Source organism: Somniosus microcephalus, chromosome 17 (assembly GCF_052327205.1).
Source record: "Somniosus microcephalus isolate GS21.2 chromosome 17, FLI_Smic_1.0, whole genome shotgun sequence".
NCBI classification, from domain to species: domain Eukaryota; kingdom Metazoa; phylum Chordata; class Chondrichthyes; order Squaliformes; family Somniosidae; genus Somniosus; species Somniosus microcephalus.
The window spans coordinates 53156605-53169524 of record NC_141003.1 but is presented as its reverse complement, the minus strand read 5'-3'; the positions used below and the strand labels follow the sequence as shown (position 1 = coordinate 53169524).

Sequence of the window (12920 nt, the reverse complement as noted above, 5' to 3'; positions counted from 1 at the left end):
CGTGGTGAGTCAGGCACTGGAGCAGCCCAATTATCACAAATGGGTCCTACAACACGTGTAGGACCCTAATTTGAAGCTTTATATTGTAGCTCATTGCTATGTTAGAATACAGTGCTGTAGACTTTTCTTGATGGTTGGGTTGGAGGGATCACAATTCAGCCCTGTTTGTTTTAAAGGAAAGATGTGATATTTAAAACTTAGTTTTCTTAAAGGGAAGGATGTTTTGTTTTAATTTGGAGCTCCTCCAATAACTGAAAAGGACCCGCACAGCCCAGGGATTGAGAGATCCCATCACAAGCCTCGCGGGATGGACAGAAAGCTTAGACCACTCATGGCCAGAAATAGTGGCATCTGCCGAGAGCAGTTTTTATATTAGTTACTGGCAGTGCTATTGCTTCCAGAGATGCCAAGGAAGACCACCTTTTGAGGGGTCTCCAGAGCCAGCAATGCCACCTCATTGACTGCACTGTGGCTGAAATCCGGGCTGCTGTGGATATAACATAAAAACAGACTGTGACGTGGAAATGCTTCACCAGCAAAGATCTGTTTGCTTGGTCTAACTTGAGTGTTCACGGTTGATCTGTTGTCAGGATCTTAAACCTGGGAATCTGGCCGTCAATGAGGACTGTGAGTTAAAGGTAAGCTTGATATTTGGATTACAACTCAACACATTGATTTAGAAGCTGGCAAAGCATAGACCACAACATTTTTCACTATCATTTTTGCATGCCCATTCAAAGTGTTAAAAACCATAACGTGTTGTGACATCTGTGGTACAGATGCAGGCATTGTAGTTTGTCCAAAAGACTTATTTATCGGAAAACTGAAAAATTCCGCTTCCATGTACATTCCCTTGATTTTCTTTCCGACCGCGTGTGGCTTTGAGAACCTTTAGTTTCCTGTTTATGCTCAGTGCTGTTGCTGTTACTTGAAGTCACAATGCTGCCCCTCTGAGGAAGGAACTAAGGATAAAGAACGAGGCTTGACGTACAACACTGGGGGAAGGCCTGGGGAGCACATTTTGTTTTCTAATTTCTTCCTTTTCCTTCCTGGAGACAGTCAAGTCATGCTCAGTATGATTCCACAGGTGCCAGTAGACTTGAAGTACTTCCTCCATGTGGCTAACCTTCCTTTGAGTAGACAGTTAGTGTCACACGGCTATTTTACCATGGCGGGGGTGGGGGGGGGGCACCATTAGCAAAACTCAATGAGGGAAAAATTCAGTATCGCCCCATTTGGGGCGCCATTATCGGCTGTGCGCAAAGTTTAGCGCCTGGCGCTAATTATCGCCTCCGACAGCAAACTTGGCTTTTATCGCATCTGGAGGTGATTGGAGCGCTAAATCAGGCGCTTCACACCTGTCTTAAGGCGCAAAGGCCGAGGAGCAAGGCGCTACCTCAGAGCGCTGGCAAAGCAAGGAAGGGCAAATCAAAATAAACCTGCAAAGTGCTGCTCAGTACTCAAAACTCCTTCACACAGCGTTGAATCTCTCCAGAAGTCTCTCTCTCTCTCAGAATGCGTGGTGCAAAAATGTCAACGACAAAAAAAGGCAGGAAGCAGTCGCCTTTAAATAGTGCTCCCCTAGTCCCTTTCTGACAGCATAACGCTCCCCTCAACCTGTCGTTGCTAGCGGCAGGCGGTAAGGCAGGGGGCGCCACTCAATATCCGGTCCGGGGCGCTAACGGGGCGTTGCGCACTCGACTGACGTCACAATCTGCCGGCGCAGGAGATCGTGGCGGTAGTGTTTAGCGGCCCCGAAAATATCTAGTTAATTTCACGAGCGGCGCAAACATCACCACGCCGGGCGCTAGTTGCTTTGCGCCCCATTAGCGCCCTCTTAAGGCGCTAACGGGAGGCACAAACAACTGAATTTTTCCCCCAATGCTTTTCTCACTCAATTTTTGCACACACCTATTTTCCAGCCAGTCATTGGATAGCCATCAGGAGTGAGAACCCGGGATGACTTTTCCACTCTCGAGCCCAGGAGCACTGCGGCTAATTATAGTGTCCCTACTGCAGAACCTGGCTAGGATCAGCTAACTGGCCATTTACTCACTGAGCCACCAGGGGTTCAATGGAGACAAATGTCTTAAACACACAGGTGACTTTTCTCTTTCTCCCTCCTCCCCCATGGTAAGCCAGGCCTTCATTGTGTGCTGAGCCCGCAATACACTGAGAGCAATGCAGTCTAATCTCAGAGGTCAAAAGATATCTGCCCCACAGCAGTAAATCCTCATTAAAAGGTACTCCTTAGGAGCTAGACTAAAATGAAATTGGGGTGGGGGGCGGGGAACTTTAATGACCAGGCAGATAGCGGGAGCTCTGGTCCATTTTGAGGGCAGGGCCGCATTAACTTGCATCCAGAGTCCCAGACAAGTGTCTCGCTGCAAGCCGTCGCCTCCGGGTCCAGCACAATATCGGGTGGCCCGGAGACCGACCCGGAGAAAGGCAGATCCGGGGGTAGGGTTTGCGGTCAATGTTCCCAGTAATTTTGTTTGGGTGCGCGGTCCCTTTAACAGGCTGCGCGGCCCATTCAAATTTTCACGCGTGCGCGGTTTCTTGCATTGAAAAGCTGGTGAGCGGCTTGCGCGGGACCTCCAGACCGCTGTGCAGTACTTAGTGGGAATGTCGGTTGCAGTTGTGTAAAGGGGTTCGGCGGCGGGGGGTGAGCCTGGGGTGGCAGCTGCCCATATTATTCTTGTGGAGCCCAGAGGAACATGCCTGATCCTTCTGGCCTCATAGAAATAATTTTAACACTTACCTTTCCGGGCCTCTTCCTTGTGCCAGCCTGGTTTTACTGAGCAGAATGTCCACGGTGCATGCTCCACCCAGTAGGCCATTAAAATTGCATTGGGCTCCCATGTGTACCCTAGGACCCCAATTTGCATGGATTCAGGCGAGCCTATGAAAATATGGTGACAGACGATAAGTCCACCACCATTTTAACTCCACTACCTCCCCACCCCCCATTTCCACCAAGCAAAGGGAGTTAAAATCGCCCCCGATGTTGCAATGAGCGAGCATTATTTTATGCTGTCATTATTCTTCTGCGTTCGTGGTGATGATTAAGTTATTTTTTTAACACAGCATTAGTTATGTGTTGCTCCCCACCCAGGCTTGATGTTGTTACTGCTGTGCAGCTGCTGCCATTTCCATATAATTAGTTCAAACAGTACGGTTGGTGCAAAGTGCCCCAGGTGTGTGTGCTGTCAAAAATCGCTCTCTTTGGGGATGAATTAGTAACAAGCATGTTAACATATTCACATGAGACTCTTTTGTCTCGCCTTTTATCAACAAAGCTAACCCGTTTATTTCTAACGGATTAATATCTTCATTAAAGTGAAAAAAAAATACCTTCATTAAATAACAGACAAAAAGTTCATACAAACACGTTATCGCACAGCACAAGTACAGTGTCTTTGTTCCCCCACTCGGTACGCATGTGTTCTCTGGATCAGATCTTTTCCTACGTACAGAAAACTCTCGTTTAAACGGCACCTAAATATCCGGAATTCTCTATTAACCGACAAAATTCATACTCCGAAAACAACACCTCAATAACCAGAAATGTTGCCAAGTCCGAGTCTCCCGCGGTGGCCGAGTTAGTCAGTGGGGGTAGTTCTCCAAACTGCCACTACTCGGCTTCTTGGCGCTGTCGGGAGTCGGAACACCTCAATAACAGGAGTCTGACTCGTTGTTTGTTAAAAATAGCCTCGGTAGATAACCCTCTCCGTCATCCGGAATTTTTAATCAACTGGCACCATCCCGATCCCGTCGGTGCCGGATACCAGAGAGTTTCCTGTAGTTTTAGCTTTTACTCAATCCATATTCTTGTCTCCCTCTGATCGCAGCATCTCTTATTGTTTACCTCGTCTGTAAACACAAAATTCTGTGAAACTTGATTCACACTCAGTGCCATTACAAAGTGGTTCCAGCTTCACATCGACGCTTAACTTGTGGAATGCAAGGCAGGCGTAAAGGTCCAAACTAACTTCAGAGCAAAGCAGACTGGGACTACCTCTTCCGGGAAGTTTCCTCTCTGATCCGGTATCAATTCAAGCCCTAACTCTGGATTCAGGCAACATTTACACTGTAACTACAGGGTCAGAATGAAGTGGCAGCACTCTGCACCAACACTACAGTTACAGTGTGAGTGAGCCATTAATGGATGTGTGTGAAGTGGTAAAGGAGTAGAAACAGCATTTGTTGATATCCACTTTATCCACATTTAGCAACTGTTCGTAATCTCTATGCAAATGCTGTTCACTTCAAGGAACCAAGAAAACCAACCCTCGGGTTTAGGCTTATGCCACAATAGTAAACAAGATCATTGTACATAAGTATAATAACATAGGGATGTGTTTAACTTGTGACATTTTTAACGCTCTTCACTTTGCATTATAGATTCTGGATTTTGGGTTAGCAAGACATGCAGATCAGGAAATGACTGGTTATGTAGTTACCAGATGGTACCGTGCCCCAGAGGTTATACTTAACTGGATGCATTATACTCAGACAGGTAATCTTATACGATAGTTCTGAAGAAGGGTTTCGACCTGAAACGTTAACTCTGTTTCTCTCTCCACGGATGTTGCCTGGCCTGCCGAGTTTTTCCAGCTTTTTCTGTTGTTATTTCAGGTAATCTTATACCCTCTACGGTATATTTGACAGAGATGAGGAATCACTACATTTTCCTTTTTTTTCCCCCAGCACTACAGACATAAATCAATTCTCTGGTTTATTTTACAGTTTTATTTGTGTTCCACTTGTGTGTGAAACTGAGAGGTCACAGATTAACCTGAAGCATGTGCAAAGAATGCTCAGTGTTTCAAACGACAGTGTTTAGATTTTGAATTTTGTCTGCCATTATTGGCAGCTCACGCATTTTTGAACAAAATGCCATTAGCAATAAGCAACTTGCATTTTCTGTTTGCAGTACCAGCAGACCTCTCAAGTATTGTACAATAAAGCACATTAATGAGAGCACATTAGATGAATTGGGGCGGGGGGGGGGGCATAAAGCGTGGCGTCCGTGCGCTGCACCTGCCCGAAGGGATCGACAGGGGGCCTGTGCCAATTTTTGTGGCCGGGCCTAACTTAAAGTAATGGTCGAGCTGCCAACACTAATCATGCTTTCTGTGGGCAGCTCACCGATTGGCAGGGGCAGAAAATCCAGCAAGGCAGTCACTGGGTCAGGTGGTTCCTGATAGGAGTTATGAGCCAAGTGTGCAGGGATAGACCTTGTCTCCAAGCAGCCAGCCTCTTTGCAGGCACAAAGTGTGGCAGAAGATGGCACATTAAAACATCATGACAGCTACTGGATAAGCAGACACAGGCCTGCTTGTTGAGGCCTCATGTACTTATTAAGCTCCTAAATCATTAAGCTAATGTCTACATTTTCGCATAAAAAGTTTTGTTTCCAATATTGCAAACTGTTGATTATATGAAAGCAAGTTCACCCTGTCAGTGTAATGACCTTTGTATAATTTGTATATTTGCAGTTGATATTTGGTCTGTTGGCTGCATCATGGCGGAGATGATTACAACCCGGCCTCTTTTTAAAGGCATCGATCGTATCCTTCGTAACTATGACAGACACTCTCCCTGCTAATTACTAATAGATGGCTAAATGTATCGCAATAAATAGCTGGGGCATTTAGGTAATTACTAAAAGGCCGCGCCTGCTGCCAACAAAATGAAGTCGTTGCGCGCGCTGTTCCAGAGGTTTTTATTGGTTCTTTGCTAACTAAAAAGAAAATATTGTCAGCATCACAAAGAAAACACTTCCAACAATTGACTGAATACATCAAGCTAGCTTTTATTGACACTAGATAGTGAATCAGTTTGATTTTAATTGTGCTTTAGATGCAAGGAGAGAGAGAGAGCTCTTTATCTTCCCTGGGAATGACAGAGTCAATGACCAAGGGGGACTCCTGCACCAGCAAAACTCAGCAAATGGCCATTTTTATTATTTTTCTTCTCCTTTCCCTTCACACGGAGCTCGTGCTCCAAACACATATTTCCCCCCCCCCCCCCCGATACTATTATACATTAATACTTAAACCAACCCAGCGCTCCGCAGATTTATATTCAGAAAGCTTCTGCGCAGCTTTCTGTTCATTGGCAGCAGCTTCCGGTTTAACAAAAAACCTTACACAGATGAGTAATGTAACTAGAAAATTAGAGTTTCGAGTCCTACAGCAGCCTGCAGTTTACAGTGGGTGGCTGAGGAATATATTATTTTCAGCACTGAGAAATTCAAGTCCGAATGGCCCCCTTCTGTGCCGTAAATGTCTATGATTCTATGAAATTTCTATAAGTGGCCCACAGTGTTGCGGACCTCTATCACGTAAGAATTGCAAACTCGTTTTAGTTTTAAACATTTGCCTTGATACCAAACTGCACCCTCGCCAGTATCAGAGAGGTGTGGCCAGTCTGTCGTTCCTTTAAACTCTATTGGAGTGAATTTTAATCAGCATTCTCCCGCACGTCTGCCATTGACCCGTAGAAACCCCAAGAAAATGGGATTTCACATTTCCACTGCTCCTCTGCTGATATTAGGACAGATGAGGTGAACCTCCGTGGAAATTGACCGCCCCCCGATGGATGGAGCAGAAATATCAAAATTTACACTTGAACCAGACTCCATGTTTGTGGCAGGAACCGAGAAACTGCTGCAGCTGCGCCTCAATATTCTGTATCTTTCCAAAAAGAGTGCAAAACTTCGCACTGTGCAGCTACTGCCTGCGGTTCCCTCTTCCATACAATCGGATTAAGAATTCTTGGGGCCCTGGGTGCCTCCTCGGGGACCTCCTCTCTGCACCACCCCCCCCCCGCCCCCCCACGCAATACCTCCTCTCTGTGCGCACACACACCCCCCCCCCCCCCCCCCGCGCAATACCTCCTAAATATGTGTAACAAAATATGAAAAATTACAAATACACAAAATAACTTGAAGTTTGGTTGCTGGAGGAATCCATAATCACACAGGGTTTGCGTATTCTAGGCACAGCGGAGCGTGGCGCCAATCCCCTAGCAACTAGGGAAGGAGGTACAAGGATCACCTTGATATAGTTCTGGAGAAAAGATCAGGGTGAAAGGATAGGGTTCAGTTAACCAAAATGGCAGGGAATAAGCTGTACCCTTTGTTTATTGACAGTACTTCTCGTCCTGAGCACTACGGGAGAATGTTACCCAGTCTTGAGATGAGCCTTTGAGAGACATCCTTGTGTATTTAGAATTGATGGTTTGTTACTTTACATTATCCCCTGCCATGGAGTTTAATCTGAATATCTACATTCTCAGTTTAACCTGTTACCAGTCAGCACACGTACATAACAGCAAATTGTGTCCTACAAAACACTGAGTAAAGTTATGTTCACTTTTACTTCACAACAGAAGTTACTTACCTGCAAAGTAACAGTGAAGGCAGGAGGACAAGGAGTAAAACGAATAAATTCAGATTACTGTAGCACGGCAGCAGTTTTCATGAGACTGGGAGTGGGAAGGACTTGTGCCAGAAGTTGTCACGCCTCCCATGAGAATTTCTTTCCCAGGAGGTGCTAGCGAACCCCAGACTCGATACACAGACTCTAATTCCTGATTTTTCTCCTGGGTTGCTCACTTGCAGCAGTGTCCAGGCCCATCTGTTAATCCGCCTCTGGCCTGGTGGCATCATCGGCAACCCTATCCTTTCAAAGCAGAAGTTCAAATGCAGTTAATAATCACTTGCTGATCCAAGATAGGCTTTAGGAATCTTCTTCTTCTATAGGCAGTCCCTCAGAACCGAGGATGACTTGCTTCCACACTAAAAATGAGTTCACAGGTGACTGAAGAGTCCAATGCGGGACCTACAGTCTCTGTCTCAGGTGGGGCAGACGGTGGTTGAAGGGGCGGGTGGGTGGGGTGCTTGGGTTGACGTGCGCTCCTTCCGCTGTTTGCACTTGGCTTCCGCTTGCTCCCGGATGCTTCTGCTTCACTTTGTGCGGTCTTGGGCCAGGGATTCCCAGGTGTCGGTGGGGATGTTGCACTTTTTCAAGGAGGCTTTGAGGGTGTCCTTGAAGCATTTCCTCTGCCCACCTGGGGCTCTCTTGCCATGTCGGAGCTCCGAGTAGAGCGCTTGTTTTGGGAGTCTCGTATCGGGCATGTGGACGATGTGGCCCGTCCATCGGAGCTGATCAAGCATGGTCAGAGCTTCAATGCTGGGGATGATGGCCTGAGCGAGAACACTGACGTTGGTGCGCCTATCCTGCGAATGTATTTGCAGGATCTTGCGGAGGCAGCATTGGTGGTACCTCTCCAGTGCTTTGAGGTGGCTGCTGTACATAGTCCATGTCTCTGAAGCATTCAGGAGGGCAGGTATCACTACTGCTCTGTAGACCATGAGCTTAGTGCCGGGTTTGAGGCCCTGGTCTTCAAACATTCTCTTCCTCAGGCGATCGAAGGCTGCACTGGCACACTGAAGGCGGTGTTGGACTTCGTCATCGACGTCTGCCCTTGTTGACAGTAGGCTCCCGAGGTATGGAAAGTGGTCCACGTTGTCCAAGGCCTTGTCATGGATTTTGATAATCAGAGAGCAGTACTGTGTGGCGGGGGCAGGTTGGTAGAGGACCTTTGTCTTACGGATGTTTAGTGTAAGGCCCATGCTCTCGTATGCTTCGGTGAAGATGATGACGATGGTTTGGAGTTCGACCTCCGAGTGAGCGCAGTCGCAAGCGTCGTCAGCATACGGTAATTCAATGGCAGAGGATGGGACGACCTTGGATCTGGACTGGAGGCGACGGAGGTTGAACAGTTTCCTGTTTGTTCTGTAAATTAGCTCCACTCCAGCGGGGAGCTTACTGAGGGTGAGATGGAGTATTGCAGCAAGGAAGATCGAGAAGAGCGTTGGTGCGATGACACAGCCTTGCTTGACCCCGGTCCGTCCGTGAATTGGGTCCGTGGTGGAGCCGTTGGTCAGGATCACGTTGACATAACATTGACTTCTCTGTACAATTTCTCTACTCTGTGTTCTCAGCAACCACCAATTTTGCGCGACATTTGCCCTGTTCCGGGTTGTCTTTAGGTGTGCCCTCTTTTTGTGACAATATGCAAAAGAAAAATGTTGTCTATCCGATTTAGCTGGATTTCATGAGTTTTCACTGAGAATGGAACATTGGAAATAGTGTTGCATCGTTGTCAATAATCACTCAGTTGAAATAAAGCACTATTTTGCAGAGTGGAGAAAAATTTAAGGTCCGGCTAACTCGCTAGAATTCTGTCTCTTCCTGGAAAGGGTTGGATAGGCAGTTACCCTGAAGAGGTCCTCAACCAAGAACATCTTGGGGTAGAGTTTCCGTTAGTTTTATCAGCGCAATCTGGGTGAAATCAGCCAAACCATGCAAAGGATCGTGGTAACTCGAGCGTAAGTTATGTCAAACGTAAATCTTTAACGCTGGTTTCAAAATCATTTTGCCTGAAGCCGGCTCTGCCCACAAAACTGGCCGTTCCCCCAGATTAAATTAATGAGGATTCCAAGTTTCAGCCGATTCCGCCCGTTCGGGAAAGCTCTTCAAATTGAGCTGCTTTTTAGGCGCACAGGCACTAGTAGGCACGTTTTAAAAGTTTTTACATATTAAAAAATATTTAATTTACTTGGAAACTGACTAGTGTACACCAATGAAACTATTAAATGGTTCAGTATAGTTTGTGTTTTAAGTAATTTTCAGTGATTTAAAATCAGGTTAGTCACCGGTGGTGGACTAGACGCTCTTATTAAAAATGCTGATTTTTTTTTAATGTGATAAACCCATTTTCAGCTGAATTAATAAAACTGCACCAGGTTACCACTATTAAATACATCAATCAATATTTTTTAATGCAAAAAAAATTACGTTCTATTACACTGACCGATTGCGCTGGTTCACGGAAGTTTTACGTTTGTGATTGTGCAAATGAATTTTAGCGCCAACTTGAACTGTAACCTAACCAATGCAATTTCAAGTGCAATTTCCTGATTGCACCCAAAGCGGAAACTCTATCCCCTGATTTGGCGGACATATGTTGATGGGTGACTTGCAAAGGATCAAGAACTGGGTGCATATTAAATAGTGGTTTTAATTAAGAAGCATCGTTAACTCTGTCCTACATTCTTGTTCTAAATGGCTCTTTATTGTTCTCCCAATTGTGTGTGTCTGCTTTTCACAGGTGATAATACCTTGGATATTTGATTGATGTGTGGCACTCAGCAGACTCACACAGGGTTACAGAACCTAATTAACTTAATTGCGCATCAGGGTATTTGCCCTGCTGCTAAATGGTTCATAGAACATGATTCTTGACTCGTAGTTTATAGATCTAGATCAACTGACAGAAATCATGAAAATAACAGGTACACCGGCCCAAGACTTTGTTCAGAAGTTGCAAAGTCAAGAGGTAAGCAGAACATTTAAAGCCTACAAAAAGTAACAAATGGAACTTTTTAACTCTTTAATGGTTTCTTTATTGTTATGGTTTTAGACTAATGCTGTCCTTTTGATCATTCTTGGCATAATGCACTGTATATTCCATGGACCTCTGCTGCCCAGTACATTGCCCAGTCTAAACTAAGCCAGCATTGACTTAAATGTGTCATATATACATCGAAATGACAAAAAGCAGTTCTAGAAATACTCTTGGAACATTAGGATCATGAGTAGGCCATTCAGCCCCTCAAGCCTGCAATTAGATCATGGCTGCTCTGCACCTCAACTCCATTTTCCAGCCTTATCTGAAAGCTCTTGCGTAGAAAAGGGATCATATCAGTGACAATCACTCCAGAGTATGCTTAAATGGTAATGAGTTAATGGTTGTTTACACATTTTCCTACACAAATTGTTCTGTTACTTTAGTAATTGTAGTTGGTGATACACTCTTCTAGCTATATCAGAAAGCAAAATAAGCAAAATGTGGCACTGAATCATTTTTAAGATGCAGATTGTTTGACATCTGATTACATGTGCAATTATTGGTTAATTATATATTTCCCATTTGGCTGGTTTGCGTCACGATGCTCTTTCTATGAGCCTGCTAATTAGATTTAATGCTGTTTTCCTTCTGCAGCAAGAAAAGGGTTCAGTTCCAGAGATGGGTTACCATAGCAACAGATCCATGTTACCTGCCAAATCAGGACTACATCAGAGCTGAGCTTCTAACGAATCTATTTTTTACTGAGGCTGAATCAATATACTTATATCTTGCATTTATTTCAGGAAGCTAAGCAATGAAAAGTGCTACAGTCTGGAAATTGATATTTTTAGTGATGCCACTGATTTAAATATTACATTTTAAATATGGAAACATCAATAGACTTGCTCTTAAAGCTGCATTTCCCTCAATTTATATTGTAAAAAGTGAACACTACTCACAAAATTATGTGGTACCAAACAGTAGTCATGATTCAGATATGCTTAGTTTATTGACTAATAATTCTCCAAAACTGTAACAGGGAGGGTAGAAAGTCAAAACCCTAAGGGACGTGTATGGAATTGAAAATGAGGATGAAAAGTCAGATTTAATATACTAAATGATTACTTCTTTGAAGTTGTTTTTAACCAGAGAAGACATTAACAACATTACCAATTAGGGGCTGGATTTTACCTTAGATTCGGAGGTTGAGGCGGGATTGCTGGTTTTCAGGTTTCAGTCCCGCCCCCAGCGACGTCTGATGAACAGATGCTATTTTCCCCTGATTGGCCTTGTTAAGCCTGCCCTGCGGGCTTGCCGGCCAATTAAGGGAAAGCCGGTGTCAGATGACGTCAGTGCATGATGCTTCATCTGCTGGTTTTGTTAAAGTGAGAGGCACCATAATTTTTTGAGATGAATTGTCAGTGTTTGACAGCATTGAGGTGCTGTCAAACACTGACAATCACTGTCCAAAGGTGAGCCCTTGCACCAGGCTCTCCAATGACTCTCTCCTTAGGATGAAACAGATGGCAGCTGCATGTGAGATTGCAGAAGCCATCTGTCACTTCTCCCGATGAGATGAGGCTGCACAAACACATGACAGCTTGTCAGAAGCATCAAACCACAGTAAAAAAAAATTCCCCAACATTCTCTCACCTGTCATACTTACCAATGTCCCATTGCAGCCTTCACACTACCTCTGCAGCTGTCATTTCTACAGTTACAGTACAACAGACCCACAGCTCACCTCACTCACCCTGGCAGGGTTTCCCAATGTCAGGAAGCCTGCAGCAGTAGGTGCAAAATGGGAAAAAGCCTCTTAACTGCCCGCCGCTAGGAGATGGGTCCCTGCACAAATCGGGGGCCCGCCTCCCGGGAAGATCATTTGGAGGCGGGTTGGGAGCAGGTTCGGGACCCGCTCCCATTTTTTACCATTTTGCCACCGGTCCCGCCTCCAAACCTACCCCCTGAGCACCAGCAAAATCCTCCCCCCCCCAGGTGTCGGCCTTGCCTCACTGGTAGCACTCTTGCCTGAGTCAGAAGGTTTTTGAGGTTAAATTCCACTGCAGGATTTGAGCACATAACCCAGGCTGATATTTCAGTGTAGTATTGAGGGAGTGGTGCACTGTCGGAGGTGCTGTTTTTTTTTTGGATGAGACATTAAACTGAGGCCCTGTCTGCCCTCACAGGTAGACATAAAAGATCCCATGGCACTATTCGAAGAAGGGTCCTCCAGGTGTCTGGCTAATGTTAATCCCTCAACCAACACCACTAAAAACAGATTATCTGGTCATTATCTCATTGCTGTTTGTGGGAGCTTGCTGTTCACAAATAGGCTGCCGTGTTTCCTACCTTACAACAGTCACTCCACTTTAAAAGTACTTCATTGTCTGTGAAGCACTTTGGGATGTCCTGGGGTTGTGCAAGATGCTACATAAATGCAAGGTATTTTTATACTGGCCAGCATCAAACATGTGTCATATGCGTTTTGGGACTTT

At 45.3% G+C, this 12920-nt stretch overlaps 1 protein-coding gene across 1 annotated transcript in view; it reads left to right on the top strand.

Moving 5' to 3' along the window:
• The window catches only part of LOC147105720 (mitogen-activated protein kinase 12-like), a 65393-nt gene that overhangs the window by 39562 nt on the left and 12911 nt on the right, over nt 1-12920 (top strand). The window contains exons 6-9 of the mRNA XM_086010348.1: nt 591-638; nt 4405-4519; nt 5502-5573; nt 10334-10413. Of these exons, the coding sequence (XP_085866474.1) occupies nt 591-638; nt 4405-4519; nt 5502-5573; nt 10334-10413 (315 nt within the window). The remainder of the gene's footprint in view (nt 1-590; nt 639-4404; nt 4520-5501; nt 5574-10333; nt 10414-12920) is intronic.